The 16,679-nt window shown below is 36.7% G+C and overlaps 2 protein-coding genes across 12 annotated transcripts in view; one reads left to right on the forward strand and one right to left on the reverse strand.

The window, feature by feature from the left end:
* Positions 1-16,679, forward strand: part of CHML (CHM like Rab escort protein) — a 221,698-nt gene that overhangs the window by 183,064 nt on the left and 21,955 nt on the right. The gene's annotated exons all lie outside the window — the stretch shown is intronic.
* Positions 1-16,679, reverse strand: part of WDR64 (WD repeat domain 64) — a 157,952-nt gene that overhangs the window by 137,588 nt on the left and 3,685 nt on the right. Inside the window, exon 2 of the mRNA XM_028166581.2 lies at positions 15,964-16,094. Within this exon, the coding sequence (XP_028022382.2) occupies positions 15,964-16,094 (131 nt within the window). The remainder of the gene's footprint in view (positions 1-15,963; positions 16,095-16,679) is intronic.

Here is a 16,679-nt window from a genome sequence, read left to right on the forward strand (position 1 = left end):
GGTCTCAGCTGAGAACCCTGACAATGAATTTGGCCACTCTCAAATAACTATTCCTACCCATTTTCCATAAATCTTCCTGGACAACATTTTTCATTCCTTTTTAGGGGGAATTTTGGAATTTTACTCTTGCAAATCCTATCCTCCAGGTGTTGCATGAAAATTAATTACTATGAAAGGATATCTTGAAGTAAAAAAGTGCATTTTATTTGTGAATAAATTGTCAGATTATGTAATTCCAAGGAATTTGAACAATAAGATAGCTGTTTTTCAGTTGTCTATGAATAAACAGAAATAAATTCCTTAGAAGTTAATGACACACTGTATTTCTTGTAAACTTGAGACTAGTTGGTGCTTGGTAGTGAATGAACAGAATGAGCTTCTGAAATTCAAGTGTGCATGCGAACAACTGGGATCCTACTAAAGTGCAGTTCTGACTCATAGGCCTGGGAGTGTGCATTTCTAAGAAGCTCCCCATGAGGGACCACACTTTCCATATAAAGGACCTAGTGACTAAATGAGTCAATTGAAAATAAATCAAAACCAACTATATATCAGTTTGTTTTAATAACATTTGTCTATTTTGATGCTAGATGATGGCTTAGCATTATGTGTTAACATGTCCTTTCATCAGTTGGTTTACAAATGTTACTACTTCCTCCTTTACATTCTCCCACATCCAAACCTAACAACATAAACCAGCTGCCTTAATAATTTCCTACAATTAGATTTCATTCTTTGGGAAGATCAAGATTATCAAAGACTCTTGTATTTTCCATTTTTCTTCCCACCAGCAAAAGCAGTATTCAATTAAAAGCTTAAGTAATTTATTATCTTCTCAGAAAATGCTGCTAATTTTCCATGAGTACAGAACCTCTGCATTTAGTATCTAATTACCTCTGAAGGACTGAGAAAAGAGAAAGCAGAGAGCTTTCAATAGATCTCTGTTGGAGCAGACAGGAATCTTTTGTCCCTGCAACTTCCTGTCATCACTCATTGATGCATTACCCAGTTAATAGACGTGCATTGATCTGCAACTTAGCCCTTGTTGGGGCCCAGAGTAGGCCAACCCAAAATGTGCCCCAATGGCATATCGATTATTATGAATTAAAGTTACTTAAGAAACAGCCAACACAAGAGGGACACTCTGATCCTCCTGTCTCCCTGAAAGCAGGAAATAAAGCTTTTGTGTGAAAGGTACACTCCTTTTCACTTTCACATGAAAGGATGTACCAGCCTGCATCTAGAGGTAGAAGGGACACCCTTATTGCCAAAGACAGAGAATTTGTGCCGAGAAGGGAGAAGCCTATATAAACAAACCTTGTTATTTCTTTAATTTACTACCCCAAGCCCAAACTCTGTAATATTCTTTACTAATGGGCACCCCACACCTAAATTTCTTTGTCCTCTCAATTCCTCACAAATTTATTGTTTCTTTGTCTAAAAAGTACAAAAAGCTGCCTGCTTTGGCCACTTCTTAGATCCTATTTCTGTGGGACATCCATGTGCATAAATTAAAATTTGTTTCTTTTTCTCATGTTAATCTGTCTTGTGTCAATTTTATTGTTAATCCAGTCACAAGAACTCAAGAGGAGTAGAGGGGAAAATTTCCCCCTCTCCAACATTCTGTATCATTTTTTAAAAAATTTTATTGAAGTATAGTTGATTTACAATGTTGTGTTAATTTCTGCTGTACAGCAAAATGACTCAGTTATACATATATATTCTTTTTCATATCCTTTTCCATTCTGAAATCACAGAATATTGAATATAGTTCCCTGATATTCTGTATCATTTGAACCCACAATATGGCCTTATGGCAAGAGCATGCACTGTGGAATCAGACAGTCCAGTGTTTGAGTTCAGGCTCTCCAATTGACTGGTACTTAGAACTTGGATAAATACATTTAGCTCCTTAAGTCTCAATTTTCTCATCAGCAGAATAAAAGGTCAAACTTCTGAGGGCTTTATTTAATGGTAGTTAAATGATGTAACGTGTGTAGAGCATTTCGCACTGTGTCTGGAATATAATAATTGCTTTTAAAATATTAGCTATAATTATCATTAGAAAGCCCAGATTAAGAAGGCCTCATGGAAGAGAGGAAAAAAATCATAAATTATATCAAGACCATAACCACTAATGAGAAAATTAGTCTCTCTCTGGAGATAGTACTTTAAAACTGTCAGTCCACTTGGGGATGGAAACGTTTCTTCTAAAAGAAAAAAACTAGTCAGACGGGTACTGCAGTAAATTGATGTGTGTGGAACCTCACTGGGAAAGATTTATATGACTCCTCAGCCAGTCAGAACTAAGAGGGAAATTCAGCCTTTTGCCCTTCCTCATTTATCAGGTCCCTGCAGCCTTCACTTCCTTTCTTACTCAGTTTAGAATCTGTGGTCTGTCACTTCAATTCCACATTTTCACAATCCTCCGTCCTTTTCTACCACTGCATTGACCTGGCAGGAAACCCAACTCCTAGTTGGGTGCCAGGAAGCCAACTGCTTGTGCTCCTTGCACCCCAATTACTGTGGCTGATCAGCCACAGGAAAAGTCTCCCAGCCCTATGGATGGGGCCACGAATCATTCACGAGCTCCAGCCTCCTGGGGCTTCAGTGCTGCCCAGCCATGATCCCGTGGTTCCCTGGGTGATCTTGTATTACATTTTGTCCACAAAGGCAATGTCAAACCTTCTCCAGTCTTATCAAACATGTGCTCCTTGTTACTCTTAGCAGCTGGCCTCATTTCCTACTTCAGATGATAGTAGAAGTCTCCAGACAAGAGCTTTCTTAGCATTTCCTGCCACCCTACTCAAAAATTAACCTGGTTTTGGATTCATTCTTTCTTCTCTTCTCCCTTTTAAAGGAAGATGTGTTTCTCCTTTCCTAGACTCATCCCTCCACGTATTCTTTGCAACTCGTCCCCTTTCATCTTCAGAGCTTGGCTCTTTTTTTCCCTCAGTATCTTCTATCTCTCCCTTTCTACTGCCTTCCTTTCAGCATGCTGGAATCTCTCTCATCTTAAAAACAAAAATACAGCAAACCTTCCAAAGGCAATTATAATTATAGATCATAGCCCTTAGTCCTTTTCTTGCTTTTCTCTTCCCCAGGTTCCTACTCCCAATATTGCAACCTCCTTCCATTGCTGTTAAGTTTGGATTCCTCTTGTAGCTACATTTTGCTTTTTGCTGGTTGTAACAACAGACACACTCTTTCTGATCTTTGATAGTCTCCCCTCTGTATTAATTTCCTATTGCTATGGAAGCAAATTACCACAAACAAAGTGTGTTAAAACAACACTCACGTATTAGCTCATAGTTCCACGGGTTAGAAGTCCAACATGGGTCTCACATGGCAAAATCAAGATGTCAATAGAGACGCTTTCTTTACTGAAGGCTTGGCGAAGAGTCTGCTTCTAAGCTCATTCAGGTGCTTGGCCCGAGGTCCTCATTTCCTTGCTGGCTGTCAGATAGGTAAGGGGCTGCCCTTACCTTTTAGAGGCCTCTCTTCAGTCCTACTATATTGGCCCCTGCATCTCAGCACAAGCAATGGTACTTAAATTCTCCACATTTAAAATCTTCTTCTGCCTTCTTCTCTTTTTAAGGACTTATGTGATTACATTGGGCCCACCCAGATAATCCAGGACAATCTCCCTATCTTAAGGTAACTAATTAGTCATCTTAATTGCATCTGCAAAGTCCCTTCACAGCAGTACCTAAATTACTTTGATATTTGATTGGATAACCGGGGGACAGGAATCTTGGGGCGGGTAGCTGGGGTGGGGGGCACCTTTTTAACATTCTGCCTATCACATCCCCCTTTTATAAATGCAATTCAGTACAGTAAGTTATTTGTGCAAAATACAACAAAAGCACCCATATTAGCAGCCAATTTAACCTCAGATAATAGTGTGAGAGAATTTTCAGATAATAATGTGAAATGACAAAGGGAATTCATATTTCTGCGTTCATGTCCTCTTTGCAAGTTCAAAACTGTCCACTGGGCACCTTTGCTGCCTGCCCAGAAGACACATCAGCCATGCAATCTGTCATACATGTGGTTTACAGTCACATCTGTGATAGATGCCATCCTGTACAACATCTGCGCTTATGGAAATCATACATTTTGCTATTTTTAAGCTTATAGTGACACAATACTACAATGCTTACCCTAAACAATTTCCAAAGAACACTGAAAACATCAAATTACTAAAATTTATTGAGGAAAAATTTAAGAGATATTATACCAGATAAACTCCTTCCGAAGAGACAGCTAAAGTTATTACATTTTGAAAGGAAATGTTTCAAATAATGTTTTTAAAGAGGAGAAAATATCTCCTTTCTTGTGATGGGCTATCGCCTCATGGATCTCAAATTTCTCTTTCAGCAGTTTAAATTTCAGTCTAGTAATTGTGACATGCTTAGAGTATTTTATGACTATTAATGATGCTTTAGAGTATTAATTTTCTTTTAACTCTGTTATTTAAAGGGCTTGCTCCACACATTAAGTGATCCATCTTTTTAACTACACTTTTTTTTTAGGATTACATAAGGAACGCATGTTCAATGTAGAATATTTGGAGAAAATAAAAAGCAGAGGAAAATAAAAATCAGTAGGCAACTCATTTTTTAACCTATCCTGGAGCATTCTTTTCACATTTTTGAAGTCAGCAAATAGTTTTAGATTTACAGTAGTTCATTTTAAGTTCACGTTGGGGGAACACAGCTATAGACATCCCAGATGGTGCTATATGGCTCTTCTTTGAATTAACTGGGTGTGCTCCTGGAAGGAACATGTTTATGAATTGCCCACTGGAAATTTAGACTAACGCACTATTGTAGGAAAAGAAGACTATATCAATACCAGAATCTTCTACTGACTGGCTTTATAAATTTAAGACAATCACATTTCTTTAGACCTCTTTACATCTAATTTCTCTCACTATAAATTAAAAGGGCAGGTCCAGATGATACTTTAGTTGAGTTCTAAGGTTTCATTATTCTATAAATATCAACTTTTTCAAGTACATTTGCATCTAAAACCTAGAAAAAGAAAGTGTACCTTTTTATGTCATTGCTACAACAAAGAGATTTATATCCACAATCAGGTTTGTATGTTTGTGCCAGACTTCAAAAGGATAAACCTATTCTGTATTACCTGATAAGATTGACTGGCTGATAAAAAACAGGTAATCCATACTGAAATGAAATTAGTCTTCCAGCACTGAATTTCCATTTTACGGATGACGGATCTGAAGCCCAGAAAGGCTAGGTCACACGGCTTGAAATAGAAATGCCTCTTAGGAGCACTGGCACAGATAGTTTGTGAGGGAAATGACAGAAAAATAAAAAAAGAAACTTCCTGCACCAATTTTTCAAAGTTATTCTTCATATACATACAGTGTGCCAGAGGCTGGTCACAAGCTTTTCTAAAACTTGCATATAATTTATAGGAACCCAAGGGATGTAACAGGATAATGTAATTTGAAGTTGCTGGATAGAGAGGGAGAAAATCTCAACTCCAAGACCGAAACCAATTTTTTTGTGTGGCTTTAGACAAGTCAGTTAACCTTTCTGTGCTTCATTTTCTTCCTCTTTATTATTGCAATAACATTATCCTCCATAATCTACATCATGGGGCTGTTGTGAAGATTAAATGAGAACATGCATGGGAGGTTTTTGAAAAAAAAGTAAGATGGTCATGATGTTCTAGCTGAAAAGGGAAAGAGAAGGAGAAAAAGAAGGAATGGATGAGGGAGAGACTGAGGCTCAATTTCCTCATCTACACAATGAAAAGTCTGAATTTAGTTTTTTTTGTTGTTGTTTTTGTTTTTTGGGGTTTTTTTGTTTTGCTTTTTTCAAGGACAAGAAAGTGCTTTATTTATTTACAATAACAACAAAAATTTGTAACATAATTATCTTTCCTCACAACAGATATCCCTACAAAATACACAGAGGCCAAATTCTCAGCTGATGTAGAATTCCATGCAAAAATGAACTATACTGTGTCTCATTTGTTGTCATTATGGGACATTTTTAGAGCATTGATTTCCTGAATCTAAGTGTGTAATATAATATAAACAGACTTATGTAACTTCCTGAAAGGGATAAATTATTGATATTGACATGAATCATTTGTTATACACTCATTTTTGCATTTTTAGTGGTCTGAAACTATTGCATTAGGAATTCAAGCACACAAACCACGGAAGGAAGGAAGGAAGGAAGGGAGGGAGGGAGGGAGGGAGGGAGGAAAAAAGGAAGGAAGAAAGAAAGAAGAGAGAAAGAAAAAAAAAATCTCATAAGCTCAGCAATCAGAATTCATTCTCTTTGACATATGAAACTTGTACCCCAGTAACTCCTTTTCATGTCTATCATGACCTAATTTAGATGTTTTCATATATATTTTGCTTTCATATTTCCTCTTTCAATGTCATAATCAAGTAGAGATCTAAGTAAAAACCATACTTTTACTTTCCATTTCTTGCAAAAAAAAGAACATGCTTCAGAAACATACTCCACAGTAGAATCTTCATGCTCGTCTACAGGTGTCCAAGGCTTTGTTATTGCTCACCAGAAGTTTGTTAGAGTTTTTCAGTTAACATAAGCAACCTAAAATATTTATAAGAATTATCAAAAATACAAGGTTGTATTGAAATTCAATTACTGGTGTGCTGGGCCATGTATTAGTTTAGCTGTATTAATTCCAAAAATCAGTTTTATTGTAATTCTATTAATTTTTTTCTTCCAGTTTTAGAGATATAATTGACATACAGCACTGTATAAGTTTAAGGGGTACAGCATAATGATTTGACTTACATGCATCATGGAATTATGACCTAAATACGTTTAGTGAGCATCCGTAATCTCATGGATATAAAATTAAAGTAGAAAAAATATTTTTCCTTGTGACGAGAACTCTTAGGGTTTACTCTCTTAACAACTTTCATATGTAATCTACAGCAGTGTTCATTATATTTATCGTGTTGTACATTACATCCCTAATACTTCTTCATCTTATAACTGGAAGTTTGTATCTTTTGACCACTTTCAGCCAATTCTCCCTACTCCCACCCCCACCTCAGTAAACACAAATCTGATATCTTTTTCTATGAGTTCTGTTTATTTGTTTTTGAAGTATAAATGATCTACAACACTATGTTAGTTTCTGGTACACAACATAGAAATTCAGTGTTTCTACACATTTCAAAACGATAACCGTGATAAGTCTATTTGTCATCTGCCACTATACAAAGATATATATAATTATGACTATATTCCCCACACTGTATAATTCATACCTGTGGTTCACTTATTTCATAACTGGAAGTTTGTATCTCTTCATCTCCCTCACCTATTTCTCACCTCCCCCCACAGCCCTCCCATCTGGAAACCACATGTTTTTTCTCTGTATCTATGATTCTGTTTCTATTTAGTTATATTTGTTCATTTGTTGAGTTTTTTAATTCCACATATAAGTGAAATTGTACAGTATTTGTCCTTCTCTGTCCTGGAGAATATTCCATGTACACTTGAAAAGAATGTGTATTCTTATATAAAATAGATAAACAATGAGGACCTACTGTATAGCACAGGGAACTATATTCAATATCTTGTAATAACCTATAATGGAAAAGAATCTGAAAGAATATATATATATATATATATATATATATATATATATATATATATATATGACTGCTGCCTTTTTATGGAATGTTCTATATAGACCTATTAAGTTTATCTGGTCTAATGTGTCATTTAAGACCAATGTTTCCTTACTGACTTTCTGTCTGGATGATCTGTCCATTATTGTAAGTGGGGTGTTAAAAGTCTCCTACTATTATTGTGTTCCCATCAATTTCTCCCTTTTATCTGTTAATCTTTGCTTTTTGTATTTAGGTGCTCCTATGTTTGGTATGTATATATTTACAACTTCTATAACTTCTTGTATTTATCCCTTGATCATTATGTAATGACCTTCTTTGTCTCTTGTTACGGTTTTGTTTTAAAGTCTGTTTTGTCTAAGTATTGCTGTACTGGCTTTCTTTTCATTTCATTTGCATGGAATATCTTTTTCCATCCCCTCACTTCCAGTCTATGTGTATCTTTAGATCTGAAGTGAGTCCCTTGTAAGTAGCATATGTTTTGGTCTTGTTTTTGTATCAATTCTATATCTTTTGATTGGAGTATTTATATTTAAAAATAAATACAATGTACACTTTTTTATATTTTATACTTTATAAATATAAATACTTATATTTAAAGTAATTATTGATAGATATGTATTTATTGCCATTTTGTTCATTGTTTGGGGGTTGTTTTGTAGGGGTTTTGGTTCCATTCCTTTTTTTTTTTTTTTTTTTTGATCTCTTGTGATCTGATGACTTCTTTAAGATTATCTTTGAATTACTTTCTCTTTTTTGTGTATGTATCTATTATAGATTTTTGGTTTGTGGTTACCCAAACCACATGAGGTTTATATGTAGCAATCTATATCTATATCCAGATAGCTAGACAGATATGTTATTATTTTAATTTATTGATCTCTTAAGTTTGAACACATTTTAATAACCCTGCATTTTTACTCCCCCTCCCAAGTTTACTGTTTTTGGCATCCTATTTTACATACTTTTGTTTTGGGTATCACTTAATTACTTATTGTGTATAGACATGATTTTACTATTTTTGTCTTTTAACCTTTCTGTTACCTTTATAAGTGGTTGATCTAGTACTTTTGCTGCATATTTGTCTTTTCCAATGAGATTTTTTCCTTTTGTAATTTTCATATTCCTAGTTGTGCCCTTTCCTTTCTACTTAGAGAAGTCCCTTTAATATTCCTTGTAAAGCTGGTTTTGTGGTGCTGAAGGTTTTTAGCTTTTGCTTGTCTTTTTTCTCTCCTTCAAAGCTGAATAATAGCCTTGCTGGGTAGAGTATTCTTGTTTGTAAGCTTTTCCCTTCATCACTTTAAATATGTTGTGTCATTCCCTTCTGACCTGCAGAGCTTCTGCTGAAAAGTCAGCTGATAGCCTCATGGGAGTGGCCTTGTGGGTAACTTGTTGCTTTTCCCTTGTTGCTTTTAATATTCTCTCTTAATCTTTAATTTTTGCCATTTTAATTACAGTGTGTTTTGGTATGGTCCTCTTTGGGTTGATCCTGTTTGGGACTCTCTATGCTTCCTAGACCTGGATGTCTGTTTCCTTCCCCAGGTTAGGAACGTTTTCAGCTATTATGTCTTCACATATGTTTTCTGCCCCTTTCTCTCTTCTCCTTTTGGGACCCCAATAATGCAAATGTTAGTACACTTGTTGTCTCAGAAGTCTCTTAAACTGTTATCATTTTTTTTATTCTTTTTTCCTTTCAGCTTGAATGATTTCTACTACTCTGTCTTTCAGTTTGCTGAACATTCCTTTGTATCATCTACTCTACTGTTGATTCCTTTTAGTGTATTTTTAATTCCAATTGTTGTGTTCTTCATCTCTATTTTGTTCTTTGTATTTTCTAACTCTTTGTTAAACATCTCACTCTGTTCATCCAATGTTCTCCCAAGTTCTTTGATTATCATTATGATCATTACCTTGAACTTTTTATTGGCTATATTATTTCCACTTCACTTAGTTCTTCTCAGGTTTTATCTTGTTCCTTTGTTTGGAACATATTCCTCTGTTGCCTCGTTTTGCTCTGTTTTTATTTCTACATATTTTGTAGGTTGGTTATATTTCCCAGTCTTGGAGAAGTGGACTTATGTAGGAAATATCCTATGAGGACCAATAGCACATTCCTCTCTGGTCATCAGAGTATATGCTCCAGGGGTACCCTCTATGTGGGTGGCATGGGTCATTTATTGTGACAGGCTGTCTACTGTGGCTGGCTCCCAATCCAGTTGGTTGCCAGGCCCTGCCTTGTGTAGAGGCTGTCAGCTGCTGGTGGGTGGCTGGGTCCTGTCTGGCTGGCTTTAAGGACTTAGTGGTCCTGGGGTTGGTATTCACCTACTTGTGGGTTGGGTTGTGGCCCAGGGGGTCCCAGGCTTGGTGTCTGCCCACCAGTGGGTGAGACTGGGCCCTGGGTCTAGTGCTGACACACTGGTTGACAGAGCTGGGTCCTGGGGTCTCTGGCTGAGAGGCCTGGGGGTCCCAGAGTTTGTGTTCACCCACTGGTGGGTGAGGTTGGGTCCGATGGCTGGCTGTGGGGTCCTAGGGGTCCTGGGGCGAATGCTATCCAACTGGTGGGTGAGGCCATGTCTTGGGCCCTCTGGTGGGAGGGGCTGAGTCCTGGGGCAGCTGACATCTCAGGGGGTCTTATGGCAGCTGACCTGCTGGTGGGTGGGGCTGGGTCCCTTCCCAGCTAACTGCTTGGCCTGGGGCATCCCAGGACTGGTGCCAACTGGCTGGTGGACAGGACAGGTCCTGCTAATAAGCTAGAGGAAGGATTCTAAAATGGCGCTTGTTAGCACTAGTGTCTTCATTATGGTATGAGCTCCCAAAACTGTCTGCTGCCCATGTCTATGTCCCCTCAGTGAGTCCCAGCTGCATCCTGCCTCTCAGGGAGGCTCTCCAAAATCAGCAAGTGGTTATGACCCGTGCTCTTTTCACATTACTGCTTCTGTCCAGGGCCCCATAGTGTGTGAGATTTTATGTGTGCTCTTTATGGGTGGAGTCTTTATTTCCCACAGTCCTCTGGCTCTCCTGAAAGTAAGCCCCACTGGCCTTCAAAGGCAAATATTCTGGGGGCTCATCTTCCTGGTGCAGGACCCCTGGGTGGGGTGTCCACTGTGGGGTTTGGACACCTTGCTCCTTGGGGAAAACCTCTGCAATTATGATTATTCTCCCATTTCTGGGTCACCTCCCCAGGGGTATGGGTCTTGACTATCCCATGACTCCACTCATCCTATCCATCTTGTCGTTTCTTCTTTATATCTTTAGTTGTAGAAGATTTTTTCTGCTAGTTTTCAGGAAAAGACATCAGTAGCTGCTCTTTAAATACTTGTAATTTTGGTGTGCACATCGAATGAGGTAAGCTCAGAATCTTCCTACTCTGCTATTTTGGCCAATCCCTGAGGAATTCTATTAAATCTATAAGTTAATTTGTGGGCCATTTTTTTCTTTACAAATTGAGTCTCCCAATTATTTTCCAGATTTTCTCTTATTCCTTCAGTAAAATGTCATAACCTTATACATTCCTTAATAGATTTATCCCATAATATTTTCTGCTATTTGTTTCTCTTGCAAATGGAACTTTGTTTTCCTGTTAGCTTTATGTGTGTGTTGTAAGGGTTATTGGTGACGTTTATGAAAGTTACTGATTCATGCATGTTTATCTTCATTGAATTCTCTTGAACTATCATCTTACTTCTAATAGCTAGCAATGTGATTCTCTTGTATATGCCTGGTAGACATCATACACAAATAATGACAATTTTGTATTTTTTCATAGATTATTACATATCACTTTTTTTTCTTTACTTACAACCTCCAATAAAATGTTGAAGACTAGTGGTGATAATAGGCATCCTTTTCTTGTTCTTGACTTTAATGGGAGTGTTTCTAGTATTTCACTATTAAATATGATCCTTGATTAAATATATTCCTAGTAAGTCTCTATGGTGAACACATCCTAATGTGACTCCTCACCACACACATACAATGAGTCACACCTTTGTATCATCTCCATCCCTTGAGTATGCATAGAACATGTGACTTGCTTTTAACCAAAAGAATAAAGCAAATGAAATGGGCTGTTTCTCTCATAATTATATTATTTAAGACTCTGTCTTCATGGACTATGGAGATAGAGATTCTCCCGCCAGCCTTGAGGAAGCAAAGTTGTGAACTGTCTATGTAGAGGGCTATGTGGCAGAGAACTGCAGACAGCCTCTAGGACATGAGGGCAGCTTCCAGTCTCTCAGCTTCCAACCAATAAAGAGATGAGTCCTTCAGTCATACAAAAACAAGTAACTGAATTCTGCCAACTCTCTGAATTAGCTTGGAAACAGATTTTCTTCTAGTCAAGCCTCTAAATGAGAATACCTTGATTGCAGCCTTGTGAGACCTTGAGAAGAGGACCCAGTTAAGCTGTGCCCAGACTCCTGATCTATGGAACTTGTGAGATAATAAATGTTTCTATTTTTTATTCTCTATTTTTAAAATTGAAGTAGAGTTGATTTACAATGTTGTTCTAATTTCTGCTGTACAGCAAAGTGACTCAGTTTTACACATATATACATTTTTTTATATTCTTTTCCATTGTTTTATCCGAGAAGATTGGATGTAGTTCCCTGTGCTATATAGTAAGACCTCGTTGTCCATCTATTCTAAGTGTAATAGTTTGCATCTACTAACCCCAAACTCCCAGTCCTTCCCTCCCCTCCCCCCCCCCTTTGGCAACCACAAGTCTGTTCTCTATGTCTGTGAGTCTGTTTCTGTTTTGTAGATAGGTTCATTTGTGCCATATTTTAGATTCCACATATAAGTGATATTATATGGTGTTTGTCTTTCCCTTTCTGACTTACTTCACTTAGTATGATAATCTCTACTTGCATTCATGTTGCTGCAAATGGCATTATTTCATTCTTTTTCATGGTTGAGTAGTATTCCATTCTATACATATACACCACATCTTCTTTATCCGTTCATCTGCTGATGGGCATTTAGGTTGTTTACATGTCTTGGCTATTGTGAATAGTGCTGCTATGAACATAGGGGTGGGTATAATTTTGTCTGGGTATATGCCCAGGAGTGGGATTTCTGGATCATATGGTGGTTCTATTTTTAATTTTTTGAGAAACCTCTATACTGTTTTCCACAGTGGATACACTAACTTACATTCCTACCAACATTGTAGGGGGGTTCCCTTTTCTCCACACCCTCTCCAACATTTGTTATTTATAGATTTTTTAAATGATGGCCATTCTGACCAGTGTGAGGTGGTATCTCGTAGTTTTGATTTGCATTTCTCTAATAACTAATGATGTTGAGCATTTTTTTCATGTGCATACTGGCCACCTGTGTGTCTTCTTTGGAGAAATATCTATTTGTTGTTGTTGAGTTGTATGAACTGTTTGTATATTTTGGAGATTAAGCCCTTGTTGGTTGCATCTTTTGCAAATATTTTCTCCCATTCCATAGGTTGTCTTTTCTTTTCTTTGTTTTTTTTAATGGTTTCCTTTGCTGTGCAAAAGCTTGTAAGTTTGATTAGGTCCCATTTGTTTACTTTTGTTTTTATTTATATTTCCTTGGGAGATTGACCTAAGAAATTGTTGGTACGATTTATGTCAGAGAATATATTGCCTATCCTCTCTTCTAGGAGTTTTATGGTTTCATGTCTTATGTTTAAGTCTTTAAGCCATAGTTTATTTTTGTGCATGGTATGAGGGTGTGTTCTAACTTCGTTGATTTATATGCAGGTGTCCAACTTTCAAGCACCACTTGCTGAAGAGACTGTATTTTTCACATTGTACATTCTTGCCTCCTTTGTCAAAGATTAACTGACCATGGGTGTGTGGGTTTATTTCTGGGCTCTCCATTCTGTTCCATTGATCTGTATGTCTGTTTTTGTGCCAATACCACACTGTTTTGATTACTGTAGCTTTGTAGTATTGTCTGAAGTCTGGGAGAGTTATGTTTCCCACATTGGTATTTTTTTTCTTTCCTCAGGACTGCTTTGACAATTCTGGGTCTTTTATGGTTCCATATAAGGTTTAGTATTATTAGCTCTAGTTCTGTGGAAAATGTCATGGTAATTTGATAGGGATTGCATTAAATCTGTAGATTGCTTTGGGTAGTATTGCCATTTTAACAATATTAATTCTTCCAATCCAAGGGCATGGGATATCTTTCCACTTCTTTGAATCATCTTTAATTTCCTTTATTAATGTTTTATAGTTCTCAGTGTCTTTCACCTGAAAGACTTTCACCAAGTGTTTCACCTCCTTGGTCAGGTTTATTCCTAGGTATTTTATTTATTTATTTATTTATTTATTTGGTGCAATTTTAAAAGGTATTATTTTTTTACATTCCCTTTCTTATCTTTCACTGTTAGTGTAAAGAGATGCAACCAATTTCTGAATGTTAATCTTGTATCCTGCTACTTTGCTGAATTCATTTATTAGATCTAGCAGTTTTTGTGTGGAATCCTTAGGGTTTTCTTTATATACTATCACGTCATCTGCATATAGTAACAATTTTTACCTCCTCTCTTCCAATTTGGATACATATCATTTCTTTTTCTTGTCTGATTGCTGTGGCAAGGACTTCCAATACTATGTTGAATGGAAGTGGTGAGAGTGGGCATTCTTGTTTTGTTCCAGATTTTAGTGGGAAGGCTTTCAGCTTTCCACCATTGAGTATTATATTGGCTGTGGATTTGTCATAAATGGCTTTTATTATGTTGAGATATGTTTCCTCTATATCCACTTTGGTAAGAGCTTCTATCATGAATGGATGTTGAATTTTGTCAAATGCTTTCTTGAAGTTGCTAAATTTAGATAAAAGGAAATCCTGCTGTTTACAACAACATGGCTGAACCTTGAGGATATTATGCTAAGTGAAATAAGTCAGATGCAGAGAATCAGGGTGTGTGATCAGCTTGTGCTCAATTTCCCGATTAGCTGATGTCTTGGAATCTCAGTTTTCTGGTTCTAACCAGTCTGGGGGTTACATGCTGGGGACATACTGATGCAGGTAACTTCTGGTTAACTTACAGTTAACCTGGTGGGGGTTTTAGTATCTTCAGAACAACTTAGGAATATGCTTCAGACTTATCTTTACCTTTGGAACAGAACTGGGAGTCTTTGTGACTGAGTTATTATGTTTAACTGTTTAAGTTACAGCCATAACTGCTTAAGTTATGGCTACTCTCCTGCCTGAATCTCCTATCTTTGTTTCTGCATTCTTTGCTTCCCCAAACATTAACTGCTAAGGCCTATTCTTTGTTCTACATGGAGGGCCTAGGAGGTCATGGTGTATTTCTATAGCTCCTTTTCCCAATCAACAATTAGCAGGGACACAGAGGACTCTGTCACCGGGAAGGTCCCGCAGGGTCTTTCTCAGTTTCAATGTAGGAATTACATGTTCTTTAAAGGCTTAATAGAAACATTTTTTGTTTGCAATTTTTTTCCCAAAATTAATTGATGAATTTGTTTGTTTGCTTGGTTTTGGGGATTTGAGCTATCATTTATTATTGGTTTATAATTTTATTATATTGGAATTTATTGAAATGTTATTTTTAGCTTTCCCCATGGTCAATTTTGTGATGGCCCTGTATATAGTTGAGATGTATCTTTTCTATATCTTGGATTCAAAGTTCTATTTATACATATTTACCAGCTCCTTAAATGTGATAGTCAAATCCATTAAATCCTTGCTTTTTCTTTTGCCTACTATATCTACTGGTTTTTCAGAGAGAGCCAGATAATTTAAAAATTATTTTGATTACTCTGTATGCAGTGTGCAATTTTTTCAATTGTAAGTTACCTCAAATCCTTTTAGATTTAGAAACAAATCTATAGAATGTAATCTTCTGTGAGTTTAAATGAGGACTGGAGACTTTCCCTCCTGCTTTTCCATAGTTCATAGATTACTTTGCAACCAAACATGCTTCTGTATGTTCTTCCAACAACACCAGAGTGATATCTAAGGAGTCAATACTGTACCAATCAGAAAATGACTCAGGAAACATTAGTTGGTCAACCTCAGCCTTTTTCTTCTCTTAAAAATATGGATACACTGAAATTTGTATAAACTGACACTACTGAAAAAGCATACCTCATTTAGAATGTAATGAAGGTCAAACATCTGTCTGCCTTACTCTCTTTTAATCATGAGCAGTGCCATGCCTTTATGGGTATAGGCATTTAAATGTGCCACACACACACTGTGGGTTTAACCCCTGTGGGAGCAACACTTTAATTATTTTTGCTGAACAAAGAAAAATAATACCTGGATTTCATATTACAAACATGAAAAATGACTACCTCACACCAGTCTATAGATGCATCAGGGTTGTTGCAGAGTTTCCTGTAAAAGCATTTCACATCTTGATTCTTCACTTCTGGACCAAAGAGTTCCTGTACTGTCGCATAAAACTTGTCATAATCAATTGCATCTGCATTGTAACAAAGCACAAGAACATTGTCATAAAATTCAAAGAAATACATTGCATTTTTCAGCTGCTTTTTCCCCATTTTCTAATCTATTTCATTATTTCAACCTATAAAAACCATATTCTTCTAAAGTTTAAAGATCTTTTCATGGGAACATAACTAGGCTCTTGGCTAGAATATTACTTAGAAGAAAATATTTTTCTTTGGTGTTTAGTATCTCCTCCATAGATTTTGTCTCAATTATTTTAGGCGTTTTGTTCAGGAATACAAAGATAAGAAAGTGCATTACTTCTTTTCTATTGGGAAAAAGTTTTACTAACAGGAGTGTTTGCTAGAACTAATCTTGGGTGGAAGATAGAAGTGAGCAAAGAGCAATTCTTTTTTTGCTTTTTTTTTTTCTTGCCAAAATTTTATTATTTTACTTTTTAACTAGACCGCCAGGGAAGTCCCTCAACTTAATTATTAATAACACCCCCTTTCACTCTTGGAAGTGTCATCAACTGGATGATAAGTGGTATAGGCATCGAAGAAATAACACTGAGATGGTGAGATATGGTTGGAAGTAGAATTGCAAAGACTTGCTAATA

The sequence above is a fragment of the Balaenoptera acutorostrata genome, chromosome 1, assembly GCF_949987535.1.
Source record: "Balaenoptera acutorostrata chromosome 1, mBalAcu1.1, whole genome shotgun sequence".
NCBI lineage: Eukaryota > Metazoa > Chordata > Mammalia > Artiodactyla > Balaenopteridae > Balaenoptera > Balaenoptera acutorostrata.